The sequence below is a fragment of the Scophthalmus maximus genome, chromosome 18 (genome assembly GCF_022379125.1).
Source record: "Scophthalmus maximus strain ysfricsl-2021 chromosome 18, ASM2237912v1, whole genome shotgun sequence".
Lineage (NCBI taxonomy): Eukaryota > Metazoa > Chordata > Actinopteri > Pleuronectiformes > Scophthalmidae > Scophthalmus > Scophthalmus maximus.
Genome location: NC_061532.1, coordinates 20,277,501 through 20,289,503, shown reverse-complemented (window position 1 = coordinate 20,289,503; position 12,003 = coordinate 20,277,501). Strand labels below are relative to the sequence as shown.

At 51.5% G+C, this 12,003-nt stretch overlaps 3 protein-coding genes across 11 annotated transcripts in view; 1 reads left to right on the top strand and 2 right to left on the bottom strand.

The window, feature by feature from the left end:
• Nucleotides 1–71: 71 nt before the first annotated feature.
• On the bottom strand, nt 72–5,426 carry zbtb1 (zinc finger and BTB domain containing 1). 5 transcript variants are annotated; one of them, XM_035617247.2, is made up of 2 exons: nt 5,206–5,425; nt 72–3,064 (listed from the first exon to the last, which is right to left on the bottom strand). In XM_035617247.2, exon 2 carries the CDS (start codon nt 3,058–3,060, stop codon nt 1,003–1,005), a length of 2,058 nt encoding a protein of 685 aa, XP_035473140.1. In that variant the 5' UTR covers nt 3,061–3,064; nt 5,206–5,425; the 3' UTR covers nt 72–1,002. The 5 variants fall into 5 exon arrangements, 4 of the variants coding, with proteins under 4 accessions (XP_035473140.1, XP_035473143.1, XP_035473139.1 ...); XM_035617250.2 differs by lacking the exon at nt 5,206–5,425 and adding an exon at nt 5,002–5,174; XM_035617246.2 differs by lacking the exon at nt 5,206–5,425 and adding an exon at nt 4,598–4,828.
• Nucleotides 5,427–5,999: 573 nt separating this feature from the next.
• Nucleotides 6,000–9,099, top strand: zbtb25 (zinc finger and BTB domain containing 25). Of its 3 annotated transcripts, none has more exons than XM_035617271.2 (3): nt 6,000–6,301; nt 7,135–7,309; nt 7,395–9,099. In XM_035617271.2, exons 2-3 carry the CDS (start codon nt 7,137–7,139, stop codon nt 8,536–8,538), a joined length of 1,317 nt encoding a protein of 438 aa, XP_035473164.2. In that variant the 5' UTR covers nt 6,000–6,301; nt 7,135–7,136; the 3' UTR covers nt 8,539–9,099. The 3 variants fall into 3 exon arrangements, with proteins under 3 accessions (XP_035473164.2, XP_047184558.1, XP_047184557.1); XM_047328602.1 differs by having other exon boundaries at nt 6,000–6,758; XM_047328601.1 differs by having other exon boundaries at nt 6,000–7,309.
• A 1,315-nt stretch (nt 9,100–10,414) lies between these two features.
• The window catches only part of LOC118289995 (C-1-tetrahydrofolate synthase, cytoplasmic), a 4,085-nt gene continuing 2,496 nt past the window's right edge, over nt 10,415–12,003 (bottom strand). For all 3 annotated transcript variants that reach the window (XM_035617307.2, XM_035617306.2, XM_035617305.2), the window contains exons 6-11: nt 11,803–11,939; nt 11,592–11,692; nt 11,352–11,488; nt 11,154–11,265; nt 10,717–10,844; nt 10,415–10,579 (exon numbers count right to left, since the gene is read on the bottom strand). In XM_035617307.2, the coding sequence (XP_035473200.1) occupies nt 10,535–10,579; nt 10,717–10,844; nt 11,154–11,265; nt 11,352–11,488; nt 11,592–11,692; nt 11,803–11,939 (660 nt within the window). In that variant the 3' untranslated portion in view covers nt 10,415–10,534. The remainder of the gene's footprint in view (nt 10,580–10,716; nt 10,845–11,153; nt 11,266–11,351; nt 11,489–11,591; nt 11,693–11,802; nt 11,940–12,003) is intronic.

The following is a 12,003-nucleotide window of genomic DNA, read 5'->3' as shown; positions in this document are numbered from 1 at the left end:
AGTGATGTCATTGACCCACAAATTCTTTTCTTCTTCAGTTTGTTGAAAAGTAAAACGACAGACGTCACAAACAGGAAGTCACATGCTTTATTAAGAGCTCGACATCAACAACTGACGCGTCCGGACCGGTTCCACCAGAACTGAACCGGACCTGAACCGGACCGGGACACTGGACTGGTCAGTTTTGTTCCTCAGATCGCTGTCAGTCCAGTGAAGGAGAAGCTGGTTCTGGTTCCGAGCGTCATGTTTTGCTTCAGTTTGTTCTGAACTGGTCCAAACTGGTTTTGTTTGTTTTATCTATTACAAACGTTGAGGTTGGGTCAGACTGAAGTAGATTAAACCTCATCTGGTTCTGAACCAGTTTTGAACTGGTTCTGGACCAGTTTGAGCCACATGTCAACAGTGTTGGGATCTGAACTGGTTTCAGCTGGTTCCTGTTCTGTTTGGGTTCCTTTGGGTCCGTCAGAACCTGGTGAATGTCGGTTCAGACGAGTATTGATTTCTGATTGGTTCATATCACTAGTGTTTTCATCTTCCACTTTTTTATAATCTGCCGTTTCCAGATTCTTCCTGAAGGGGCCGGTGCTGGTGCTTGTCCACCTCCCACCATGCATCATTGTGAAGAAGACAGTGAAGACTGTGAGGCACCAATCACAGAGTGAAGGTGAGGCGTGTCAATCAGGGAGGAGTGATGCATGATGCGAGTTACCTCTGACTTTGGTTCGTTCTAGTGTTGGACTGTGACGTCGTCGGCTCTGTTCTCTTTGGGTTCTGTACGAGGATCGTCTGGAAAAATTATTTATAAATATTCTGCACAATAATCTACAGCTCGACTGTTTCCGTGACAACCTGAAGGGATTAAAGCTGTGAGCGTGAGGCACTCGTCGTCATGGCGACCTGCCTGGCTATGCATATACTTAAAAAGTGTCTCTTTTGGGTCAAGTGCATATATTTGTTCTCACATTTATGGCTTTTAGTAGCAGGAGTGTGGAGGACGTGGAGCTACAGTCTCCTGGTGTGTTTGGAGTTATAGTGGCTCCTCATGTCTTTACGGAGGCGGAACTTCTCTCCGCAGACGCCGCAGATGTACAGGTGGACGTCCATGTGCTTCTCCAGCTGCTCTCCGCCGGGGAAGATCTGGAAACACACCTGGCAGATGGTTTCCCCGGCGGACAGGTGTGAGATCATGTGTCGGACGTGGTCGTGTTTGAGGAATGTTCCCTGGTCGCAGACCGGGCACACGTAACGCGCCATGCCCTTGTGCATGTCGGTGTGCAGCCGCAGCTGCCGCTCGCGGAGGAACTGCTTGCCGCAGGTCTGGCAGGTGAACTGCTTCTCCTTGGTGTGGACGGTGTAGTGCTCGCGCAGGTGGCAGCGCTGGTAGAAGCCTTTGCCGCAGATGCTGCAGAAGTGTTTCCGTCGGTGATCTGGCTCGGCGCCCTCGTCCAGCAGCACCGGGCGGAACAGCTCCTGGTCGTTGCAGGACAAGGCGTGTTCTAGCGCCAGGCTCTCGTTCTGGAACAGCAGTCCGCAGTGGGGGCAGGCCAGGTCGGCGGCCTCCAGCAGCCCCTCCTCCAGCCCCTGCGGCTCCTCCAGCAGTGACGCCTCGTCCTCTCCGTGGGAGTCTGACTCGCCGCCCTGGGACTCTCCGCAGCGCTCGGCGTGCTCCTGGAGCTGCCGGCCTTTGATCAGCACCCGGCCGCACCGTCCACAGGCACATATGTGTCCCATGTGGTTGGACAGGTAGTGGGCGGACTTGTCCTCCTCCGTCAACAGAGCGCCACACAGTTCACAGGGGGCACAGTCCGCGTCCTGCCTCTCCTCTTTGACTCTGCGAAGCTTCGCAGGAATCCCTGAATCCTCGCCGCTGGACACGTGGACGTCAAACGGCTCGCTGCTGTTCTCCAAACCCGAGACGCCGGGCTCGGGGTCCCGGTCCGAACCAGGTTTCTCCCTCAATGAGTCTTTACGTGTTGTGTCACCGAACTGCGTGCTACAGTCTCTGGTGGCGTAGTCACCGACTCGGACCATCTCAATCTCAGGGAACATTCTTTCTTCTGGTTCCGTCTTTATGGAGATGCTCTGAGTCGACCCTGGCTCGCCGTCTCTCCCGGCTGCGACCGACCCCATCGTGAGGTCAGAACTGGCCTTGACCTCCGGCCAGTCGTCTTCACCTTTACAGACGACCCGGTGTTCCTCTGTGCTCTCCGACGCAGAGCTCTCAGCTTTGCTCGAGTCATTGTCGCCCTCGCCGCTCCCCCTCGGTGGGTGATAGGCCTTCCGGTTAGTGCAGGTGAGAATGTGCTCGATCAAAAGCTTCTCACAGCTGAAGACGAATCCGCAGTCGTCGCAGGTGTAGGTGCGGCCGAACCGAGGACGGTCTTTGAGAGTTGAACTTCTACCGCCGGACCTCTTCCTCAAGTCACACGGCTGCTCGCAGGCTCCGTCTACGGCTGACGGGGCCACTATCGGAGGAGCGTTCACCACCTCCTCCACCACCACTGGCCTGCTGACAGCTGCCGGAACAGCTGGACGTCCGGAGCCGCTGTTGACGGGTTTCGGTAAGTGCTCCGCTTCCAATGCGGCAGGCCGCTGCTGCTCATACATGCGGACTCCAAACATCATTTTCCCGCTGGCGGGGCCGGTGGAGGAGCTAGACGAGGAGGAGGAGGCTGAGGAGGACGGGGTGACGTTGGAGCTCCGGATGTCCCTGAGATCCTCCAGCGAGTCGGGGATATAGTACATCTGCAGGTACGCCATGGACGCCTTCAGCTCGTCGAACTCGTAGCTCCCCACGACGATGCGTCCGAGGTACATGAGCTGCAGGATGAGGTCGAAGCACTCGGCGCTGATCTGCATGTTGCTGAGGTCCAGCCTACCCGTCCCCTGCTGGTCCCGGATGAACATCATCCTGAAGTAGGAGCTGCAGGCCGCCAGGACGGCCTTGTGCGCCCGGAAGTAAATGTCTCCGATGGAGATGAGGCAGTCGCACAGGAAGCCCCACTCCCGCTGGTTGTTGAGCTGCTGGAGGACGTGGTCGCTGTGGCTCGGTCTCGCCATCGCCCTGCGGACAGAACCACGAAGACATTAAACCTCTGTTCCAGTTTCACTGCTGTCTGCTGTGAGATTAACAACTTATAGAACAGAGTTATTAACATGTGACCTGCTCAGATCAGAACAGTAGTTCCATTATTCAATCTGAACAAACAACTGAGACATTCTAATTACACATATTTATTAATTTGGGCTGCACGGTGGTGTAGTGGTTAGCACCTTCGCCTCACAGCAAGAAGGTTCTGGGTTCGAATCCCGGTTCAACCAGGGCCTTTCTGTGTGGAGTTTGCATGTTCTCCCCGTGTATGCGTGGGTTCTCTCCGGGTTCTCTGGCTTCCTCCCACAGTCCAAAGACATGCAGAATGGGGTTGGGTTCATTGAGACTCTAAACTGACCGTAGGTGTGAATGAGAGTGAATGGTTGTCCGTCTCTGTGTGTGGCCCTGTGATAGGCTGGCGACCTGTCCAGGGTGTACCCTGCCTCTCGCCCAATGTTAGCTGGGATTGGCGCCAGCGACCCTTAAATGGATAAAGCGGTAGACAATGAATGAATGATATTTATTAATTTCATTCAGAACAGAATTTACCAGTTTGGGATCAATAAAGTCTCTGTCAGTCTGTCAATTCAATTCAAAGCAGCTTTATTGGCATGAGATCGCAGAGGTGTCTCCGCCCTGTCTGTCTGTCTCCGTCCTGTCTGTCTGTCTCCAACCTGTCTGTCTCCGTCCTGTCTGTCTCCAACCTGTCTGTCTGTCGCCGCCCCGTCTCTCTCCAACCTGTCTGTCTCCAAGCTGTCTGTCTGTCTGCAAGCTGTCTGTCTGTCTCTGCCCCGTCTGTCTCCAAGCTGTCTGTCTATCTCCGTCCCGTCTGTCTCCAACCTGTCTGTCTCTGCCCCGTCTGTCTGTCTTGTAATAGAAACTGTTTAACTTAGTAGCCTCAATCAAATTAATAGTTTTGCTGTGTCACTGTTCTTTTCTTTGTAAACACACAGAATGAACTGGACCCCCCCCAGTCAAACATGCCCCCCCCGCCCCAATCTGGTGGTAAAGTGTAAAACCGCAGCCAACTGAGCGACCGACAGGGGACACTTTATGGCAGCGCACCGCTGATTCAACTTCCTGTTTCCGTCAGCGTCTGAAAATTCAACGTGAACTCTACGTATTCTGGAACCGTTTAGTTCAACAACCGTATTCAACACAACGTAGAAACATGGAGACTCACACGGAGGTCGGTCCACCTCATGGAACTATATTTAACCCATATTTGAACACAGTTATGGACACTATATTCTAAATATTAAAAACTGTAGCTTTAACGTTTAAAAACTGTTATGATGTAAAACAACAAGTTTCAGTTCAGGACTTTAATGGATCAGTCAACACTTCCTGTTTCCTTTCAATTAAATCAGTTTCACCTCTGAACTTTTTAAACTAATTAATTGATTTCAATCAGATCAGATCGGTATAAAGACCAGTAACAATAAAACGTTTACACTTTGACTCCATGAACAAAAGCAGAGTTTTTCACTTGTTGAAGCTTCGCACCAGACTCGGTTCACCGGCCGATCACCGGAGGGTCTGTCAGCGGCCCGACGGAGGCCGGGGAGAGGCCCGACAGAGGCCGGGGAGAGGCGGTGGGTGTCAGGCCGCAGGGGGAGCACCTGGTTCGGGCCACAGCGGAGAGAGAGGCCGCGGCGACGAGCTAAAATGGAGATTACAGCTCCGCGGCTGGTTAGCTGCACAAGGCTAATTGCTGTTAGCATCGAACACACCGGAAGTCACCGCGGGCACCCCACCAAAATAAAAACGGGTAAAACTCTTCATAGTAGTGTGACGATGGAGCGAGGAGGAGAAATACATTTTTATTAAATTCTGTTTAAAACAGACAAAAAAACTATATATTCACTTTCACGAGATTCGTCTCGAGACGCGTTAGACCGTTGACTTACTTCTCACTGCGCGTGTTTTGAAAAGTTACACCGGATGTTGTGCATGTACGCGCTGTGACTGGCGGTGTTCAGCGACATGTCTCCCGCAAACAGCCCCGCCAGCCCCGCCGCCCCCGCACCGCCGCCCGCACGCAGCTGGCACCGCCAGCAGCAGGCCGCGGGGAGTCGGTTCTCACAAGGCCGCACACAGAGGCCTCGACTCACCGTGGGTTCTGGAGGCCGACGGAGGAGCTGCTGAGGCTGGCGGATGTTCCCGGGGCCCCGGAGGCTCCTGTCCGGAGGTTCGGTGTGTTCGTGCGGGGAGCGGACGAAGGAGCAGCCGCTTCTTCTTCTTCTTCTTCTTCTTCCCCTCCTCCTGCAGGATCAAAGAACTTCCGCACAAACTGCCGCTTCGTCAATCTTCACTCAGCCAGGAAGGAGATGAAGAAGAGAGAACTTCCGGTCAAAATAAAACTTAACCCGGAAGTCCCCGTTTTTATTTCTCTTGATTTAACACTTATCATTTGTAAGAACAATGATAAATAGATACATAGACCAGATATGTAAAAAATAATATTTATAGTCTGAAATAGAACTGGCGTTTTTTTCTGTCTAAATATTTTTTTATAAAGTATTTATAGTTTTTAAATCCTTTTATCCAAATTAACCTTTTAATGTTTAAAACTTGTCAACAATTAAGATCATGAAACAGAAAACTTGTCAATACCAAAACAATAACAAGTGAATAAATCACACATTAAAAGGAATTATTAATATTATTATTGTTAATGATAATTATTATTTTGCAATGAAACGGAACAAAGTAGATTAACTCCGGCTCAAATTCAACGTGTCCTGTTACTGAAGTGACATCATGAAAATAAAGTTTGTTGAAGAGTCTTGTCAGACAGACAGGTAAGGGATGGACAGGTGAGAGAGAGAGACAGACAGAGAGATGAAAGAGAGAGACAGACAGACAGACAGATGAGAGAGATAGACAGGTGAGAGAGAGACGACAGACGAGAGAGACAGACAGACAGACAAGACAGATGAGAGACAGACGATAACAGACAGACATCGTGATCATTGATTATTTTATAATATAATATTATTCATTTATATTAAAAAATGGATGAATAAAGTCGAATTCTCTCCTGATCCATTATTGATCATTGATTAAATGTCGGTAGCTAAGAACGGTCGGGTCACGTGACCGGCCCCTTTGACCCTTCCTCTCGCGAGACGTGACGCGGCTTTTCGCGAGATCACCTCTGCAGCAACAAATCGGCTCCGGTGCTGAGACAATCTGCTCCTTTCTGCGGTAAGAGTCTGATTAACGGCGGCGGGCACGGCGCGCGTGCACGGCGCACACAGACAGAAGGGCGTGGAGGGGCGTGCGCACGCGCCCGAGTGCGAGTGATGAGAATGAAGAGGTGCGTGCAACTGAATGTGGAGGAGACAGAGGATGGAGGAGGCTGCAGCCCGATGCGCGCGACACCACGTGCACGCGCTGTGCCGTGCTGTTGTTTGGTCGCACGAGCGTCCGGTTTCCGGTGTGTGGATCAGAGACGCCCCCCCGCCCCCACGTGTGTGTGTGTCAGGTGCTGCTTCACGTGCAGGTGACCTTCACAGATGTCAGAGGTCACCTGCCCAGGCGTTGACCTCTGGTTCATGACCTTATTACACCTGAGCTCAGGTCGAAGGTGGGCGGAGTTTTGATGAGCACAATGTGACTTCACCAATCCGTTTCTGCCCCCCCCTCCCGAAGCTGTCAGCATGTAAGGATGATGACATCATTAATCAATCTGATTGATTGACAGAACATTAAAACCATGTGTTTTTTATCGTAAACTTCACGTCCGTCAGTTCGTACGAACACAGCGTCTTACTGAAGGTGTGTAGACGTGATGAGTGACATCTGAACGTGCACGGGGATAATTAACGCCCCAATATGACCATATAAGGTCATGAAGTGATGATTCATGAAAATGTCATCAAAGAGTAAAATGAAGAAGTTTGAAGATTAAAGTTTTGTTTTCACAGATTCACATAGTTAAAGTCACTTTATTGTCCTCAGGACCCGTTTATGTCCTCAGGACCCATTCATGTCCTCAGGACTCGTTCTTGTCCTCAGGACTCGTTCTTGTCTTCCAGACATGGAGGTGTCGTCTCACAGCCTCTTCCTGCTGCAGCAGCTCAACGTTCAGAGAGAGTTCGGCTTCCTGTGCGACTGCACCGTCGCCATCGGTAACGTCTACTTCAAAGCTCACCGCGCCGTGCTCGCCGCCTTCTCCAACTACTTCAAGATGATCTTCATTCACCAGTCCAGGTGAGTCTTTGTCTGAATGTTTCCCTGCTGCGTCATCACGAGTCCTGACGCTCTTTGCTCACCATCTCTTGTCCGTCTGTCCCAGTGAGTGTATAAAGATCCAGCCCACTGACATCCAGCCGGACGTCTTCAGCTACCTGCTGCACATCATGTACACCGGCATGTGTCCCAAACAGCCGGTGGACCAGAGCCGGCTGCAGGACGGCATCAAGTTCCTCCACGCCTACCAGCTGTGCCGGAAACCGGACGAGGGCGCCGCCGACGCCACCGCAGACGCCACCGCAGACGTGGTCCGCATGTCCAACCTGTACGGCATTCAGATCTCCTCCCAGCTGGCCAACAAGGACGCATCTGGAGTCCCCAAGACCACCATAATGTCCCGAGGTGCCCTGGAGGACGGACGCTCCTCAGGCCGGGGGGGGCGGTCCCACTCACAGCTGTCCCTCACCATTGGACTGGAGGGGGTCCCATCGGACCGCCAGGCCTCAGCACTTCGAAGCGTCTGCTCAGTGGCGTCCGGAGACGACTCGGACATTTCGACAAGAATCAAGCAGGAGCGGGTGGAGGAGGAGGACGCCGAGAGAGAGGAGGTGCTGGAGTGCAGCAGTCCCAGTCTCCACCCCCTTGTCCTGCTGTGTCCACGCTGTGGAGAGCACTGCTCGTCCCCCGAAGGCCTCCGGGAACATCTGTTCAGCCACGCCCTCGACCCCGCCCACCTGGAGGAGGGGCTGGACGCCGGCGTGGAGGAAGGGCCGCCGGGGGGGCGGGAGCAACTGGACGCAGGATGTCTGGAGGAGGCGCTGAGGCAGAGTCAGGCGCTGGCCAATCAGCTTGCTGCTGAGCTGAGGAGGAGTCGGGGGGGAGGAGGGGGGAGCAGCCTCGCCCCCTCCCCCGCTGTCATGCACTCCCGTAAACGTAAGATCGCCTGCGCCGTGTGCAGCCTGCGCTTCTCCCACAAGAGCCAGCTGCAGGAGCACATGTACACCCACACGGGCAAACCGTCCCGCTACCACCGCTACAACCGCCTCTGCAGCCAGCTCTTCCAGGCCTCCGCCCACTTCTGTGAGGGCGCCGCCGAGCCAGGGGGAGGGGGCAGGGCTCCGGCCTCAGCCGCCGCCGCCGCGCTCTCTGAGGAGACCAACAGGGACGCTCAGGACAATGGCAGCTCCTGCTACTCCCTGGACTCTGAGGTCTCCCAGGAGAGCGTGGAGGGCGTGTCCGTGGAGTGATGTCATCAGGTGATGTCATGGAGAAATGTTTCACCACAAGATGGCGAGACTGAGCACAGAGGTGGTTCTGTTGTCAGATCGTCAAGAGACGATCCTGGAGTGTTCTGGACCTGTGCAGGTGTGTGTGTGTGTGTGTGTGTGTGTGTGTGTGTGTGTGTGTGTGTGTGTGTGTGTGTGTGTGTGTGTGTGTGTGTGTGTGAGAGTGAGTGAGTGAGTGAGTGAGTGAGTGAGTGAGTGAGTGAGTGAGTGAGTGAGTGAGTGAGTGTGTGTGTGTGTGTGTGTGTGTGTGTGTGTTTGTGTGTGTGTTGCGTGTGTACGTCATGTGATCATCCTGCGAGGATCAGCTGAGGCTTTGTTCCCAACTTCATCTCCTCTATAAGACAATCAATCAATCAATCAATCAACCAATCAATCCACTCACTGATGAAGTCTGTCCATCACATTGATAATGATGTTATTGATTATTGATCGTGGACGCCTGATGGTTCAGTCTGTCTGTCGACGTGTTTCTTTTTCATCGTCAATACGATTTGTAAATAAACGTCTTTTCCACCAATCAGACTTCGACTGGATCTGAGGAAATGTTTCTACTGGTTTAATGAGACGACACGTGGGTCCGGGTCATAGGTCAGGGTTGACAAATGGCAAATCAAATGTTTATGTTGATGTTTCTGGTTATTAAATGTGAAAACAAAAGTGAGAAGTGAAACTCGATGACAAGATGATCAGACTCTGACCTGCCGACCTCTGACTCGTCCTCGTTGTTCACTGAACATTAACAGTCAGGTGAGAAAGAAGTTGAAATATTGACGTGAGCGCTCCTCCTGGAGCAGAGACCATCTTTTTCCTTCACGTCCCTTTAATCTCATGGTTTTCCTCTGAAAGCCAGGAAGTGAATCTGTGCAGTGACAGACTGACCCGCGGGCGGCAGCAGAGAGCAGACCAGAGGCATGCTGGGAAACATCATACACTGACGGCTTTGGCACAGGATATGAATATGAACCTTTTCCTTCAAAATAAAACTTGTCATCAGTTGCACAGGTGAACAAACACAACACGTATGTTCACTCATGTTCAGGATTATTATTATTTCTAATAATAATATTATTTAATTACTGTACAAAATTAGAACTTACAAGAAAAATGTTATCATGTTATAAATGTTCATTATTTTATTGTGAAATTATGATTTTTATTTCATCATTGTGAATTCACAACACAGACGTATGATTACTATAAAAAAAACCTTTTCTTTGACACTTATTAAAATATTTCACCTGAACAAGAACAAAGTGAAATACATCTATGGATACAGTGTGATTGACAGCTGGTACCGACCTATCGGTGCAGGTCACAGGTGGTGGTGGACGAGCCCTCCGACAGGCCACAGCCCCAAATCTACGTCTGGTTCTGAAAAATCCAAGATGGCGGCTGATCACAATGAGAACGCTTCAAAACAGCAGCTCACAAACCAACAGGTGAAGTGACGACGCAAGGCCACGCCCACCCAGCGGCTTGGGTTCAGGTACAGGAACCGAGTGTCCTGATTTATCAGCGACTCGATTATTGATAATCGATTGAATTCTGCATAGAACAGGAAACTGCTTCAAGTCGTTACATTATTCATACTTATTTCTCAGAATGCCATTGGAAACGTGAGCCCAGCTCTCGCCTGTCGGACGATCTGATTGGTGGATCAGCTGTTGCTTAGGAACAGATCAAGGTATTTTTTATCCTGATGACATCACTCTGCTGTCAGTCCTGTCAGTGATTGAAAGCTGGAGGACGTCAGTGTGCGATGATCAGAAACACAATCTGATGTTGAAGTTTTCGTCTCCTTGGTAACATGAGAAACAAAGTGAGACATTCACTGACCTCACGTCAAATTATGATTTTAATGAAGTTGTTTCCAGCGAAACGTTTGAATCGTTTTATACGTCAGAGACCAAACAATGGGCGGAGCTTCTTCTTCGTCTTCTTGGTCTTCTTCTTCAGGTCACTTCAGGTGTTGCAGGAAACGCTGCGCGCTCCACACCGTGTTCTGCAGCAGACACAGAACCACCGGACTCAGTTCTACAGACTATGGTTCTCTGAGCTTAGCTGGAACAGACTACATTACCCATAATGCAACTTAACACTGAACAAATTAAACAACAAGAATATAATAAAATAAAATACCTCCATGAGCATGGCCACCGTCATGGGCCCCACCCCTCCTGGAACAGGTGTGATGAATCCTGCTCTCTGATTGGCTGAGGCAAAGTGGACGTCTCCGACCACACGCTGACCGCTCGCCTTCGTCCCATCTGTGAGGTCACAGGTCACACGAGTGTGTAGTGTGTGTGTGTGTGTGTGAGTGTGTGTGTTTGTGTGTGTGTGTGTGTGTGGAGTGTGTGTGTGTGTGAGTGAGTGAGTGTGTGTGTGTGTGTGTGTGTGTGTGTGTGTGTGTGTGTGTTTGTGTTTGTGTGTGTTTGTGTGTGTGTGTGTGTGTGTGTTTGTGTGGAGTGTGTGTTTGTGTGTAGTGTGTGTGTGTGTGTGTGTGTGTGTGTGTGTGTGGAGTGTGTGATTGAGTGTGTCTGTGTGTGTGTGGAGTGTGTGTGTGTGTGTGTGTGTACCTGGTATGTAGTTGATGCCACAGTCGATGACCACCGCTCCGTCCTTCAGCCACTCTCCTCTCACCATCTCTGCTCTACCTGCTCCCACCACCAGGATGTCGGCCCTGCTCACCTGGACTCACACAGGAAGCACATCATCATCATCATCATCCTCATCATTCTCATCATCTTCATCATCATAATCATCAGTGTGCTCACCTGCTCAGGTAGGTCAGTGGTCTTTGAGTGACAGCTGGTCACGGTGGCGTCGCTCCACAGCAGCAGGTCGTGCATCGGAGCGCCGACGATCTTACTGCGACCAATCACGACCGCGTGTTTCCCCGCCACAGACACGCCTGTACGAGAACAGGAAGTGACAGGGGAGCTGCTGTCATACAGTGTTTGTGTGTGTGTGTGTGTGTGTGTGTGTGTGTGTGTGTGTGTGTGTGTGTGTTTGACCTGTCTGTCTGATCAGCTCCATGCAGCCGTTGGGGGTGCAGGGGATGAAACAGTCACTCAGATCACCTCGAGACAGTTTCCCTGCATTAATACAAGTCAGACTGCACACACACACACACACACACACACACACACACACGTTTGCTCTGCACAGTCTATGTTGACCAGGAAACGCTGCCAGATGAAGCGGTGAACTTCCTGTGTGACTCACCCGTCCACGTCCTTCAGCGGCGACACGGCGTTGGTGACGAGCTGCGTGTCGATGTGCGTCACGTGGTCCAGAGGCAGCTGGACGATCAGACCGTGGACGGACGTGTCATCGTTCACGGACATGACGCACTGCAGCACCTGAGGACGACAGGAAGCAGGAAGCAGGAAGCAGTCACAGCAGTTTCCTTCTCACGTGGTGAAT